The 14758-nt window shown below is 58.0% G+C and overlaps 5 protein-coding genes across 5 annotated transcripts; 2 read left to right on the top strand and 3 right to left on the bottom strand.

Moving 5' to 3' along the window:
* Positions 1-79: 79 nt before the first annotated feature.
* Positions 80-4089, bottom strand: ISF_07915 (RNA-dependent RNA polymerase; the record flags this gene model as incomplete). The annotated part of the gene is made up of 3 exons (XM_018851518.1): positions 80-563; positions 633-947; positions 1010-4089. 3 exons carry the CDS (start codon positions 4087-4089, stop codon positions 80-82), a joined length of 3879 nt encoding a protein of 1292 aa, XP_018701257.1.
* Positions 4090-4955: 866 nt separating this feature from the next.
* Positions 4956-6908, bottom strand: ISF_07914 (CRAL/TRIO domain protein; the record flags this gene model as incomplete). Its single annotated transcript, XM_018851517.1, has 3 exons — positions 4956-5722; positions 5802-5943; positions 6009-6908. 3 exons carry the CDS (start codon positions 6906-6908, stop codon positions 4956-4958), a joined length of 1809 nt encoding a protein of 602 aa, XP_018701256.1.
* A 2849-nt stretch (positions 6909-9757) lies between these two features.
* On the top strand, positions 9758-10706 carry ISF_07913 (Ankyrin repeat-containing domain protein; the record flags this gene model as incomplete). Its single annotated transcript, XM_018851516.1, has 2 exons — positions 9758-10237; positions 10314-10706. 2 exons carry the CDS (start codon positions 9758-9760, stop codon positions 10704-10706), a joined length of 873 nt encoding a protein of 290 aa, XP_018701255.1.
* A 752-nt stretch (positions 10707-11458) lies between these two features.
* Positions 11459-11774, top strand: ISF_07912 (Ankyrin repeat-containing domain protein; the record flags this gene model as incomplete). Its single annotated transcript, XM_018851515.1, has 2 exons — positions 11459-11671; positions 11730-11774. 2 exons carry the CDS (start codon positions 11459-11461, stop codon positions 11772-11774), a joined length of 258 nt encoding a protein of 85 aa, XP_018701254.1.
* Positions 11775-12707: 933 nt separating this feature from the next.
* On the bottom strand, positions 12708-14099 carry ISF_07911 (hypothetical protein; the record flags this gene model as incomplete). The annotated part of the gene is made up of 1 exon (XM_018851514.1): positions 12708-14099. One exon carries the CDS (start codon positions 14097-14099, stop codon positions 12708-12710), a length of 1392 nt encoding a protein of 463 aa, XP_018701253.1.
* Positions 14100-14758: the final 659 nt, after the last annotated feature.

Raw genomic sequence — 14758 nt, 5'->3', positions numbered from 1 at the left:
CAATCTTTCTTCGTTATGCATTCGCTCGGAGAGATGAGGGCCACCCAAGCATCCAGTGAAACTCTCCAGATGCAAAAACCTACCTGTCGCCGAGCTCCCTCAGCAGACACGCTGCCGCAACCACCCGGAAGCTCTGCAACTCCTCCTCCCCCTCCTCCTCCTCCTCCTCATCCCTTCCTGGCTCTACCTTTGTCTTTGCACAGCCCACCACCAAACACGCCCACGCCAGCCTCAGCGCGTCATACTCCTCTCCATCCCCATCACTCTCGTCGTCGTCGTCGTCGTCGTCGTCGTCATCGCCGCTGTCATAGTCATGATACGCCACCGCACCGGCTCCTCCCTCCTCCGTCTTCTTCTTCGTGATGCCATCGTGGATCAGCTTGGCGATCCACGCCATGTGCCGGTCCGTCTCCTCCTTGAGCCTCATCGACGCCTCGCGCTGCTTCCGCGACTGGATGCCCTGCCTGTTGAGGACGGACCCGCAGAAGACCTCGGCCTCGGAGATGCGCCGCCGCGGGTTCTCGGAGAAGTGCCACATGTTGTCCCCGACGGAGTCCTCGTACCTTTTTTTCCATCTTCAGTGTCAGCTTGCCCGCGTGGGTGGTGAGAAAGAGAGAAAGGGTTCGACTCACAGCATTCGAATCTTGCGTGCCTCGGCGTGGTAGAGGGAGTAGTGGGTGGCGATGCCGCGCGCGGCGAGCTCGGCGCGGACGCGGCCCTTCAGTTGGTCCCACACGGACGGGCCGCCGGTCGGGACGGTGCGGTGGATGTCCTCGCTCCAGATCTTCTTCTCGTCGACGCCGCGGTACAGCCGCCCGAGGATCTTGTCGGACCGGTGGTAGCGCGGTTTGGTGAGGCCCATGTCGTCGCCGTCGCCGTCGTCGTCGTCCAGTATGTGGCTGATCTCGCCGAGGTCGTACAGGTGAACCGGAGGAGCCGGGGCGAGGCTGCTCATCGTGGTTAGGGCATTAGGATTCTCATGGTGACGTGGAACGGATGTAATACTTACAAGTCGGGGCGCGAGCGCGGCGGCCGCGGCATCTCGCGCCAGTCCACCGCGATGCCGGTCTTGGAGTAGTCGACCGCGGTGGAGTGCATCTCGGCCAGCCTGACGCAGTCGGCATCGCTCGTCCCGTCGGCGTGCACGTCGGCGAGAATCTGGTGCCTAGTGGCTATTAGCCCCAGGATGTCCGACTTCATGAAGTCGATGAAGAAGTTAGCAATGTCGTGGCGGGTCACCGGCCGGTCTAGGGACGGAGGCGTGACGCGGGCGTAGTCGGCCGGCTCAAAGGTCACTGGCGGACTGGCTCGGGGGTCCCATATCACGTTATACAGGTCCCCATCGAGATCCCCTCCGCTTAGCTGGCTAGGTAGGTCGCGGGACCCCTTCTGGCTAAAGACGACGCAGTTCCGCAGCTGGCGCAGAGGGTGGGACGGGGGCGGCGTCACCATCAGGGCGGCCTGGACGTCGCCTGGGTGCAGCGCCGGGGACCGCGTGACGATGACCGGGCCATCAGCAAGGGTGCCGTCCAGCCGCTCACCGCTCTTGCCGCGCGTCGCGTCGTGAGCGATGTACACTTCACCCTCCTTCAGGAACCCCGTCTCGTCCATGACCCCAAAGAGGGTCACACCCTTGGGCACCGGGATGCGCGCCCTGTACTTGAGCAGCCGCAGCTCGCGCAGCACCACGTGCTCGACGACCGACTTGAGAAACGTGTCGCGGCGATAGTCGATCCCCATCTTGTCCAGCTGCTTAATGAACGACGTCAGGCCGATCGAGCCGCCGACGTCCTGGTAGCGCAGAAAGGTGCTGGTGTTGAGCGCCGTGGCCGTGACGCCGCGCAGCAGGTCAAGCGCGTCGTCCTGCAGCGCCATGAACCACCCGTCGTCCGTCCCCATGTCCTCCAGGATCTTAATCACCTGGCGGTTCAGCACCAGGCGCAACGGCCGCGAGCCCACGTCGCAGATGCCGAGCTCTCGCAGGTCGCGGCTCGGGAACTTCATCATCGACTCCTTGCGCACGCGGATGACCCTGCCGCGCAGCCGCGCGTCCAGCACCAGCAGGCCCTTGAAGCCCGCCCAGCGGATCTGGAAGCACGTCGAGCCCGCCGCGCGCCGCGGCAGCGCCTTCCACAACTCCTCCGCCGCGCCGGGCGAGATGCTGCCCACACCGTCGCTGAAGACGCGGCTGCCGTCCGCCGACTTGACGTCCGGCACGTAGCGCACGGAAATGCCGGTGGCGAACAGGTCCACGGCAAAGGGCGTCTCGGAAAAGGCCTGGCCGATGCGGGCGGCGCACTTGGCCGGCACGCGGATCTCGCCAAAGTCGCCGAGCGCGGCGAGGATCGTGTCGCGGCTCTGGCGCTGCCCGTCGGCGGCGAGGAACGGCGCGAGGAACCAGGCCGAGTGCGAGCGCAGGGAGGAGTGCGAGAAGCCGAGGAAGGAGAAGAGCCGGCCGGCGATGCGGATCCCGCCGAGTAGCACCTCGCGGAACCGCTCGAAGACGGCGTCGTTGGACACCTTGGGGTTGAAGGAGAGGTCCTGCCCGTCCTCGTCGCAGAAGGAGACGCGCAGGAAGTAGTCGCCGTGGTCGGGGAACATGCGCAGCACCCGGTTCCGGGCCTCGGCGTCGGGGCCTTGGAGAGAGATGCGCGTCGGGGCCACCATGGCCTTGAAGACCCATGTCTGGTGCCTCGGCAGGCGGGGACCGTACACGCCGGACCTCGCCGCGTCCTGGCTGCGAAGATGCGCCTCTTCCCTGGTGACGTTTTCGATGAACGCCCTGGGATCGACCTCTGACGAGTCCGTGCCGGTGACAGGATACGGGATTGAGTGCTGGGACCGCTTCATGGCGTCTACCGTGAACGGCGGCGTGCTGCTCTTCCAAGCCGGATCTTTGGCTGTCCTCTCGATCATGTCGAGCACGCCGAGGCCGCCGTACGGATGCAGGTAGTTGTTCCAAACCAGCGACTGGACCTGGAAGAGGATCGCAAACGGAACGAGCCCGCTCCCCACGTCCCCGAGGCTCTGCAGCTTGCCCTCAAACACCTTCAGGCCCGTGGGATAGTCCTCCACGATAGGCATCGGGGACGAAGTCAGCGGCACGTTGTTGTGGCTGATGGCCAGGATGTCCTGCCGCCGAATGGCTCGGGCCGTTGCGGAGTAGTCGCCGGCGAGCGTCAGCCGATAGACCAGGCAGTGGGCAACGTACTTGGCATGGGCTGCCCACGAGGGGAAGCTCGTCTGACGCTCCCACCTGCTGCCTCCGTCGCCGCCCTGACTTGTCTGCTGGGCGAAGAACTTGGGCGGATCTTCGAGTATGAAGATGATGCCGCGTGATTTGTGGTCAAGCACGAGCTCCTGGATGGTGTGGACAGGCATGTCCATCCGACCGACGCCTTCATGGTGCACGGTGACGGACCGCAGGCCAAATTTAACGTAGCCTCCTCTGATGGGGTGCTGGATCTGTTGAATGTACTTCAACCCCATGTCCTCCTGGCCAAACACCATCTTGCCGCAGCTGACGTGCGTGACGGAGCATGAAATCTCCGGCGCTCGCTGGCTACCCCTGTCTGGCTTTCTCTGGCGCTCGTCGCGTTCGTGGCTCAGGTGGTTGATCGCCAGCGCATTCACCGCTCGCTTGCTCCTCTCTGCGCAGATGGGCGTGGAGAGGAGATGCAGGCGCGCAATGTATCGAGCGCCGGCGACAGGGAGGCGCGGCTTCGTGGAAGAAGACGACGACGGCTGGCGCTGGCCAGGAGGAGGAGGAGGAGGAGGAGCAGCAGCAGCAGCAGCAGCTTTCTGTTGGCTGTTGGAGGACTGCTGACTCTGGTCTGTCGGAGCTCTCGATTTGCCGTTGGACGACAGCTGGCCCTGGTCGGGCAGAGGAGCGGCTTTCAGCTGGCCGTGCGTTTTCAGAAACTTGGTGCCATCGGCCGCGTTGAGGAAGGTGACCCAGGCCATGGGCTTCCGCTTCGGCTTGTCGACGACCCAGTCGGCGATGCCAAGAGCGTTGACAAACGGCGCGAGAGCAGCCTTGAGGTTGTCCTCGGCCAGCGTTGCTGGGACGCCTCTCAGGAAGACCTCCATTTCTGCCACCCAGCAAGGCGAACTCCCGCGTACGCCCTACTCCAGAGGCAGACGAGGGGATGGATAAGAACTGCTGCGGGAAAATTTCATGCAGGGAGGCTGAGTGTAGAGAAAGTAAGAGTGTTGGAGTGTTGGAGTGCTGGAGGAGGGAGGCTGGTCTATGCATTATCTACCTATGCATGTACTGTATGCTATGGGCCCGGGTACGGACGGCAGTGAACAAGGCAAACTTTGCCATGGCCTGCTAAAGGGGTTGTGATAAAAGGGGCACGCATAATATGACATGCACGAAATGAGGTATTCTTACGATGAAAGAAAATGAAAGAAGAAGAAAAGCCAACCATGATCCAGATACACCTTCCCACTATGTAGCGGGTACAATGGAAGAAGCTTTATACAGAGCACTGTATTAGTTGGCTATACGGGTACAGGGCGTTGTATCCGCGCTTTACGCGCGTTGAACAGGTGTTGAAAAAGCTATTGTAATTATTAGAAAAAGATTTAAAGAAAACTGGGAAATTGTGCAAATACTTGGCTAAAATTATTACTATTCAAATACATTTTTCAGCCATCAACATGCATACAATAAGAGGTTGCTGCCTGAAGTCCCTGTCTATGCGGGGTAACACCATTGAGAACATGGCTGCACCTGCGGGCAAGATTGTCAGTGTTGAACGTCAAACGGAGCCTTATCTGGTCTGGTATTTCTATGGGCAAGGTTGTCTGTGAAAAGGAGTGATGAATATAGATTGATATCTTCCAAAACAGAGCTCTACGTGGTATTGCTAGTCATACAGTTCGTAATCAATAAGCCATGAATAATAAAACCAAAAACCACAACGAAAAGAAGAAACAAGGAAAAAGGCTCAGTCAGAGTAAAACGACGAATCGTCTGCAATCGTAGTCATGTCCACGGCCTCCATCTCGCCAAAGTGATCCTCCTTGACCGGCGACCCCAGGATCGAGCACGTCGTCAGCGTGCCCGCGCCCGACGACGCCGCGCCCGAGATGCTCGACCGCGCTCCCACCGAACCCACGCCGCCGACCCCCGACACGCTCGAGCTGTACCCGCCCAGCACCGAGCGCGCCATGATGCTCGACCGCGCGCCGCCGCTCGAGCTCGACACCGACCGCGGCCTTCCCCCGCCGCCGGGACCGCCCGTCATCGCCGAGTCGCGCCGCCGCCGCTCCGACTTTGGCGGGTGGTACTGCAGGTTACCCGTGCCGCTGAGGCAGTTCCGACGGTCATACAGTGAGCGCGCCCGCACGTACGGGTCGAGCTCCCAGAAGTTGGCCGTGAGCGCGGCGCAGACGCGGTCTCGCCGGCGGCCGACCTCGGCGGCGCGCGGGGTGCCCTGGGCGTTCATGACCCATTCCTTGGTGACGTCCTCGAACTGCTCGACGAGCATCTGGCGCTCGAGGAGGAGGTAGTTGCGGGTGATGGTGTTTTGCATCTTGAAGTTCTCGTCGGCCATGGGCTCCTCGTACTCGTAGGTGAAGGGGTCCTCGCCGCCGTGCTCGGCGAGCACCTGCGACGGGTGGATGTAGCGGAAGAGGTCCTTGCGGCCGCTGGTGAAGCGCACCTTGTCGGCAATGCTGGCGCTGACCCAGTGGCGGATGAGCTTCCAGAGGGCTGGTGGAGGCAAGGTTTGGTCAGCGATGATTGGGACTGGCTGATGCTGAACTGCCCGATGACGGAATGGAGAGCTTACCCTTGGTTCCGAATGGGGCCTTGTGGACGATGATGAGGCCGATGGATTCGGGATAGTACTGTTCGGCGCACTTGAGGATGAATTTGAGAGGCTCAAGATCAAAGTTCTTGAAGCGAAAGTGGCTCATGTCGAGGAAGATGGTCTAGCAAGTAAATTAGCACAACTCAAAACACAAATGACGTTGAAGAAGACGGTGCGTCAACTTACACCTGTTTCCACAGGCGGCCGCAGAGACAGCCGCGCCATCTCGAGCAAGTAGATGATGTACCGTTCCATGCTCTCCGGGCTGTGCTCGCCGGGCTTGTGCAGCCGCACGCGGACGTACGTCATCGGGCGGCCCTCCCTGTCGTTGCCGTGCAGGAAGCCCTTTCCTGAGCGCAGCAGCTTCATGAACTCGGCGCCGAGAACGCGCGCATGTCCCTGGCCGTTGCGCTCGTCCTCTGCCGCGCCGCCCTCGCCCAGCCTCAAGATGTCGTCGTCGATGGCCGCTTCCATGGTGCGCCAGTAGATGGTGCGCCCCATGCCTTTGCAGGCGGCGACCACGTCCCAGCCGCTGCGGCGCAGGAAGCGCAGGGCCAGCTCGTCCGGGTGCTCCTGCTTGACCGTGTGCAGCAGGGTGATGCGGAACATGTGCGGCGTCCAGTGGTCAAGCGCGTCAAGCGCGGCGGCCTCGAGCCGGTCCATGCTGCGCTCCTGGGTAGGCAGCAGCGAGAGCAGCTCGCGGACGAGCTCCGGGTTGCGCTGCGGGCCGACGGCGCCGCTTCTGCTGCCGGTCCGCTTGAGCTTCCTTCGCTGCGTAGCGGTGGCGGCCGCTCCGGGCTTCATGGCGGGAGGCACAAACTTGTCCTCGAGCGTGACGGCGTCCTGGAAGCTCTCGTCGGCCTCGCACATCTCGACGAACTTGTAGGCGATGGCCCAGAGCGCGCGCAGCCTGGCCTCCTGCGAGGGCGTCAGGTTCCCGATGTAGCCCGGCTTTCCCTTTCTGGGCGCGGCGGCGGGCGGCAGCGGAACATGGATGCTGGCGCCGTCAGCGGCGGCGGCGGTCTTGGTTGGTGTGGTGGGCGGCGTGGGCAGCGAGGCCGGGTAGTTGGTGAGGACTTGTGCCATGGCGAATGAGTTGGGAGATGAAGGGAGAATTAGGCCTCGCTAACAATCCAGTGCACCGGGTGGTTTTGCTGTCCTCGAGGGCATCAACTCGAAACAAGCCGAGGGGACGCGGGGGAACATGGGCATGGGCAGGGCCATGGCCTTATACCAGGGCAGAGCCTGTCCCGTCGCGACCGGGGTTTGGCCAACAGGCAGGGAGGCAGGCAATGGGCGAGTTCAGAAGCGTGAGAGCGCCACGACTTGTCGGTGCCGAGGCCTGATGGTTACATGGTGGATGGGCAACAGCGCGGGGAGGGGCTTGACAGTAACTACTGGTAACTAGTTAACAAGCCTCGATTGACAAGGATGCTCCGTCGTCCGGGCACGCTGGTTTGTCGCCCCAGGCCATGTGCGTTGCGGGGAGATGGAGATGCTGGGGAGGGGATCCGCGCTATCGAACCCGCAGCGCAGCGCAGCCGAGCTGGGGTTGGTGTTGATGAACCTTGGCGTGGAGAGGAAGATGGTGAGAAAATTGGATTTGCTTTGGCTGGGGAAGCCGAGATGCGGGGGTTTCGCCAAGCTAGAGCCAAAAGCCACAGCTAAAAGCCTATGTATGTATGTATGTATGTACTGTAGGTACCTAAAAAAGCCAAAGCCACAGCAGCGCCAGGCAAGCTCCCCGCACACACCTCCCGTCGCCAACTAGTTAAGTACGTACAGTAAGTAGTCCAGTCGTATGACTTTGAATAAGCCCAATCCCCCCACCCCGGCAAGAGTTCTTGCTCTCTAACTGTAGACTAACGTTAGTTAAACAGAAACAGAAACTAAATGCGCCTCTTTTTTCCCTGGTTCCCGTTGTCGCTGCACCGTTCCCGTTTTGCTGTGCTGTCCCAAGCGGATGCGGCTCAACTCTCAAAACCTCGGTCACATCTGATGCGACCTTGTTCTCCTCCAGCCCCCCCACACGATACCGCCATCTCGTCATGTCGTACTTGCATTGCCACTTGCTTCTTCCCCTCACAACCTCATTGCCTCTTGAATTTGATGCCCTTGCCCGCCACTGATCTTCTTGATGCGGGCCAATGCACGCACAATTGTCAAAGCGCAGCTGCGGGGTGTTTGTCCAGCCCCAGGCCAGGCCAAGGCCAGCGACAGTTATCGCCGACCCCGGCGAACCCGACTTCCAGCCTCGAGGAGAAAAATTGATCACTTCGAGAGCTTTGCGGGGAACGCACCCAATCACCATGGACATGATGGCAAGCCTTGAGTTGTGCATGACTGTCTGTGCTGGCCGCGTGAGCTCACAGACTTTTTCCTGGCCCTATGTGCATCATGACATCTTGATTTGATGCTCTGACCACTCTGGCCCTTCAATGCTCCATTGAAAATAGATGCGGCTCTCAAACGATGAGGGCCAGCAATTTCCAACAATTCTAAGATTATGGCTATAATTATTTGGCGCCAACCCAAACAAAATTCCTTGGCCACTGTCGGTTAGCGAGTAGGTAGGGAGTATGGTGTTGGGAGTAGGCTTTGTTCTTTGTTGGCCCGTACATACAATGGCGCCACCGCCCGCCACCGCCTGCATGGTATTAGCTCAACAATCGTCTCAAAAATTCCAGGCCTGTTTCGTGCCTGCGAGACATTTCCTGCCATAAAGTTGCGAGCGACAAGAGATCATCATCGCCATCATGGACCAGTGCCGGCGGGCATTGCGACGTCCTTGCAAGGCTTCTTGACGCCGGAATAGACGCCTCTCATATGGGCAGACGCGCCAGGTACTTGTCCAGGCACTCACTCATGGACAGCAAACAACTTGGTACAGCTCGAGCGCTGCCATTATGGCGGACGGATAGCGCTGACCCTGGCCCAGGAATAGGGTCATACCAAGGTTTGCAATGTGCTTCTGTGGGCAGGGCGTCTTCCTCACACCACCGTTTGTTGGATCCGAGCTTACAAAATTCTTTGCTGAGTAGGCTTTGTTGCCCTACAACCTCTACTCCAAGACATTCATTGCATTGTATTCAGCTCATAATCCCCTCTAAAATTTCTAAAATCAAGGCCTGCTTCCCTAGGTACAGTACATACAGTACACATAGCCGCATTGAGCCTGTAAAGCGCACTGTATCTGCCCCCACAGAACTTGCACAATACACTTGTTCGACCACAACACACATCACCAACATAGTCACTGTCTCTGCTGCGCCGGCAAACACGGCTGCAGCGAGCCTGATGGGCATCATTTTGCATCTGAAGTTGCCTTTTCAGCTTCTGATATGGGTGGCACTTGTTGAGCAGGTTTTCACTCGCCGAAGCCTGCAGTCGCTGTCGCTGTCGCTGTCGCATTCGTGCAGGATCAATTGAAAGTGTTTCGAGAATGAACAAGAAAGGAGGGGTAATACTTCAGCTGGCTCACGCCTCGCATATCCATCATGTCCATTCACGTATAAGATGAGTACTTCTAGATTTGATACCTGATCGTGAGAATCTTGTAAGCATGTAAGCACCACTACCACTACCACCACCGAGTACGGATACTGAGCATGGCTGACTTACCACGGCACCTTAATACCACCCTTTCTCGCACTCTATGCATCTCATCACAGCTTGCTCCTTTTCAGCAGAGCAGTCAAAGTGATAGGACGACTTGGTGGCCCGTTGGGCCGTGCTTCATTCCTTCCTATCGCATCCCGTTCCTATACCTTGGCCGCCATTCATTCATGGTCGTTTTCCCAACCCCTTGACGTCGCTCAACAAGTACGCCATCCAGAACATCCGCCGTCATGTTTCGCGGCCGTTTTTCTCGCCCGGCTCGGCCAGATGCCTCCATCCCACGCCCCAGCGTTCAAGCCGTGAGCGCCCCAGCTGCCATGCGGCCCAACACTGCTGGCCCGGGCGACATGGACGCCGACAGGACATCTGTCGAGGAACTCCACACAAGTACGGGAGTCGCCGATCGGAAAAGTCTTCTAGACGACTTCACAAAAGCAACCGCAGACTACCATCTCTGTCCGAATCGTGTACGGGCCGTCGCCAAAGACGACCTCCCTAGACTCCTCCCCAACCGCAAACTTAACTTCAGGATGCCCTCCACCACTACTGATGCAGGAGTTGACGACGCCAATGATCACAGCTCCCGCACTTTTGAATTCTGCGAGCAGTCTCAGCGGGACTTTACCGCGGTGCAACAGCGTCACGAGTGTCCGGACAAGGAAGGCTGCAAGCTGCTCGCTGGCCGCTTCAGCAGGGACCTTCTCGACCATGCCGCCATGGGCCGGCTTTCTACCGTCTGGGCTCTCGATGGGGTCACCATGCTCCAAGCTGCGCGACCGTACATGGCCATAAGCCACGTATGGTCCGACGGCACAGGAATCGGCGCGTGGAAAGCCGGCCAAGTAAACGAGTGCCTCTACCGCTCGCACCCAGCACATGCAGCTTCAGGATCCGCGGGCGCTGTTGTCGCTAGCCGTAGAGTGCGGCCACGCGGCTGCTGTCGAGTTGCTACTCGACGGTGGTGGTGCCAGCGCAGTGCATGACCAGAGGCAGCTGCATCTGGCCGCCAGGCTTAGCAAGGACAAGATTACCAGGGTTCTGCTTTCCAAGGGCGCTTACTGTGACGGCCTGGTTGACGGATGCTCACCGCTAAGCGTGGCTGCCGAGGCCGGACAGGTTACATTGGTCAAGCTTCTTCTGGATCACGGCGCGGGCATCGACTTGCCGGCCGAGGACTATTTTCAGAAAAACGCCACTGGCATGCGCTGCTGCCAATGGGAAGCTCGCAGCCGCGGAAATCTTGCTCCAGAGAAAGGCTGCCATTGAAGGCTGCAACCAGTCAGCAACACCGCTCTGCCATGCTTCTGAGAACGAGCATGAGGCAGTGGTTTACCTGCTGATGGAAGAATGCGCCGCGATTGAAACCCCGCCCGCCGACTACACCAAGTACGGCCACGAGAACAAGGGAGAACAAGGCACACCACTCGCCTTGGCCGCCCGAGGTGGCCACTGGCCACTTGACCATTATGAAGATGCTTCTACGCAGAGGAGCAAGAGTTTCTGGATACAATGTGCAAGCTTCACCTTACGGTTCTTCCTACGGTCTCCCACTATGCATGGCCGCTGAGAGAGGGCAGGTTGGGGCCGTGGAACTGCTCATATGCAACGGGGCAAAAGAGCATCTGCCAGGCGCTCATGGATTCGCTGGCCGCAATTATCAGTCCTGGTTGGTAACAGCCACCAGCTGCGGAGGATGTCACTATCCGCCACCTATGGGTCGGGCCATCCTGAACCGCCATGCTCCAGTAGTCGAACTCCTGCTGAAAAAAGGTGCCGCCAAAGATGCCGAGTATACTGTTCAGTCTGCCGTTGGAATGGCTGTTTTCTCAGAGCAGCACGACATCACCGAGCTTTTACTCGGTAAGAAGGGCGCTTCGGTTGACGCATTCAGACTTTTTCCATCCCCTTCCAATTCCGATAGTCTACCCGCTGTTACATCTGGCTTTTCCCAGGTTGGCGCCCGCGAGATTGCAGGACTGTTGGTCAGTCGAGGCGCAAAAACGTCAACATGACCAACGATGTCGGCACCCCCGGCTCTGGACATAGCATGTCAGAAGGGGCATGGCAGAATAGCAAAGGTTTTGCTTGAAAACGGCGCTGAGCCCGGAGGCTGCAGCTCGTTTGCGCGAGCCTGCGGCGATGCTATCGAGCGAGGATACTACGACATCGCTGAGCTGCTCGCAAGCAAGGTCAACGCCAACGACGTCGACGTCAAGTCTCTGCACCCGAAAGTGACGCAATCGATGGTCAGGGAGAGGCCGCGCTATTTTGGGCTGCTAATGCCTTCAGGCCCAGGAGGAGCATGCTGACCTTCCTCCTCGACCGCGGGGCTGAGGCCTTGACGCGGGTCAAGGGCAGAGCGGCGGGCCGTTGTTCCCCGGCCATCCGCCGTCAAAATTGTGAAATGGTCGAGTTTCTGCTGCAGAAAGGCGCCGATTTCAACCGGCCAACAGCGGACGGTCACACAGCAGCCGGCCTTGCCGTCTCCGTAGGCCACCCTGCTATCTGTAGGCTTCTACAGCGCCATGGGGCTGATCTTGATGCTGCTGCAATCACTCCAAAGGCTGATGTCATGGCTTTAGCTAGGGCACAAGGTGGAAATATGCCAGACCTTGGAGAGGGGCTTCGTGAAAAATGGTTTCACACGTAGTTATTGATGATGTAAAATTGAGGGTAAATGTTGGAGATTTGTAGGTCAGAGTCGCCTTCCTTGCTGGGGGGGAACGGGGGGCATTATGCCTGACAACTATACCGAGCCGAGTGAATATACCTATGAGTATCTGTGCTCGATTCGATGTTTCGTTTTACAAGCCTATTCATGTACACAGTGCCTCTAGTAGCATCTTTTCGTTTCTTGCTCAGTCCACACTCTCTCACAACTCGCCACGGAGACGCATTAAAAAAAAAAGTCGCCCCGAACGAGGCAAGCAACCTCGGATAGCCAGCCATGTCACTGTTAGAGACGCCTCCGATAGACGATGCCAAGCAAAGAAAAAAGCCGCTTTCAGCGAGGAACTTGACGGGCCCTCAATAACCATAGTTGAGTGTTTTCATTTGACGCTCTAATCAGCCGCCCATACCGGAACCGAAAGCCATCTTGTCACCAGTCTGGGAGTTTGGCCGTCATGCCGCTAGCTGCGTTTGAAAGCCCGGAGTGGCGTTGCCATTTTCATCATGTATATTCGGGAGAACTGTTTCCTTGACGTGAAGAAACACCAGCATTTATGCACAATGCTCCGCGTTTAGTAGCCTCTTTCAATTTGGCCTTCATTTCCAGTGTTCTGGTACTGAGGCAAAGGCGCTCATGTAATTGCCCCCGTTGACTACTTCAAAACGGCACTTGATCTTCCGCATTTCAAACGCGGGACGTACGACATCCTTGAATGGTAACTGTTCCAAGGGAGACCAGGTTGCAAACCTGACCTGTGCCAAGTTGGGAAACTGCCGCGGCGCAGCTTGGGCCAAAGCCAGGAGGTCCGCCTCGTCCGACTCCTGTACGTCTTCCAGGTAAAGGCTCCTTATCGATCTTGGGAGAAACTGTGCCAATTTCCTTTCCGCATGAAGATGGTCCGGACCATCCGCCTCTTCAAGAGCCGCATAAATGAACGACGTCGGCAGTGTGAGACTTTCTAGCACCTCCATCTGGGCAAGACTCTTCAGTACTTCGTTGGGTGGTCTTCTGACACTTGTGAAGCTGCTCGCCCTTCTCGTAAGCCAAATGTGCTTCCCAAGCTCAACATGGCTCAGTGTTTTACGTAGAGCAAGGAGCGCTTCAAAGATGACCGGCGGGGCTGCCTTGTCAGGCATGCGGGAGATGGTTGGTCCGACGTCTACATAAGTAAAGCGCTCCAGGTTCGGAAACACTCTTGGGAGACGTTCCATCTCTGTGCTACTCAACCGGCTACGCCCAAGCACGACCTGCTTGACGTATGGGTACGCGGTCTCCGGGAGCTGATCAATACCCCAGCCAAACAATCGTCTCACCCTAGGGGCAGCATGCGGCAGCATGCCAATTGCTTTGTCAAATGCTGTTGCCGGATCTGTGCTTGCGTTCTGGACTGAGAATGTCTCGAGGAGCGGGAAATAGTCGGCTTGAAAGTCGGCAGGGATGTATTCCGGCGGGGATCCAAACATCCTGTTGGATCTGGATAAGAGGATGACGCTTGTGATGTTGGGAGTAAGGGTAAGGGCGACACAGACCAAAGATTCGCTGATGCTTTGGTATTCCATGCGATCTCCAGCCACCACCTTGGATAGAGGGGCAGCAGCGGTCATTTTGAGTCCCCTTCTCAGGACATGATTAAAGAGCGCAGCTTCTTCGGTCGAAATGATGATTTCAGATTCCCGATAGCCCTTGGGGAAAAGCGATGCGCTGATAATGATTCTCTTCACCCGTTTTGCAATCTCGGGTCGGGCGATCAAAGTGCGGATAATGCAGAGGCTGCGACGTAAGTTGGCGCCAGTCTTAATGCTGCAAATATCATACAGCCTCGGGACGCAAATGTCCCGAAAAACTGTGCAGGTTTGTGCCAGCCTGTAAAGGCTGATGTCGGGCTTGAACCCATCACTAAACTTGTCAAAATCTGCCTGGGAAGGGGCTAGGTGGTCAACCATGGCCACCAAAATCTCCGGAGGCAGGGAGAGAAGCTGAAGAGGCATGGCGTAACGAGGTTGTGGCAATTCGAAGATTTAGGTGAGGTCTCGGGGATGCTTGGTGATGCTTGTGTGTTTGCTGTGATGAAAGCCCACTCGCGAATGTGACTGCCTACATAAATGGTCCGAGACAAATTCACTCGAGAGTAAGGCAGCAAACGGCAGTTCACTCTCAGTCTATCAAAAGGGGCAAGAAAAAAAAGGCTGGACGAGGCGAGAATGCACGAGGGTGCCTTTCTGCTGCCTGATATCTGTCGTCGTTTCTCAGAGCAAAGCACGACAAAAGCTTCGCCTTTTTCTATGTACAGTGAATGAAGTCGTTCGTGGCCGCGAGGTGCCGAGGGCTGGAGCCTAGCATTGTGCGTTTGTCATGTGTTTGTCCAGGTTCAAAGATCGAGCCTTTGACGAGCCTTTGAGTCGCGACAGCGTGGAGAACTATTCCTGGCTGTTTCTTGCAGGCCGCGGCCAGGCAGCAATTAATGATATTGGGCATTATAGAAGGAGCAAGCGGGAGGGGCATGATAACGTCGCTTCATGTCCGATTATGTAATCGGAGAGTTGGCCGCCACGACGCGGTGTGATGCTGGTCCTCGAACCTCGAAGGCAGGCGATTGAAGAAATAAACAAGACATTGCCAGTGAAATTGGGGAATGTTTCTGTGACGG

Source organism: Cordyceps fumosorosea, assembly GCF_001636725.1.
Source record: "Cordyceps fumosorosea ARSEF 2679 chromosome Unknown scaffold_25, whole genome shotgun sequence".
NCBI classification, from domain to species: Eukaryota; Fungi; Ascomycota; class Sordariomycetes; order Hypocreales; family Cordycipitaceae; genus Cordyceps; species Cordyceps fumosorosea.
Note: the sequence above shows the minus strand (reverse complement) of the source record. Positions and strands in the feature narration are given on the sequence as shown.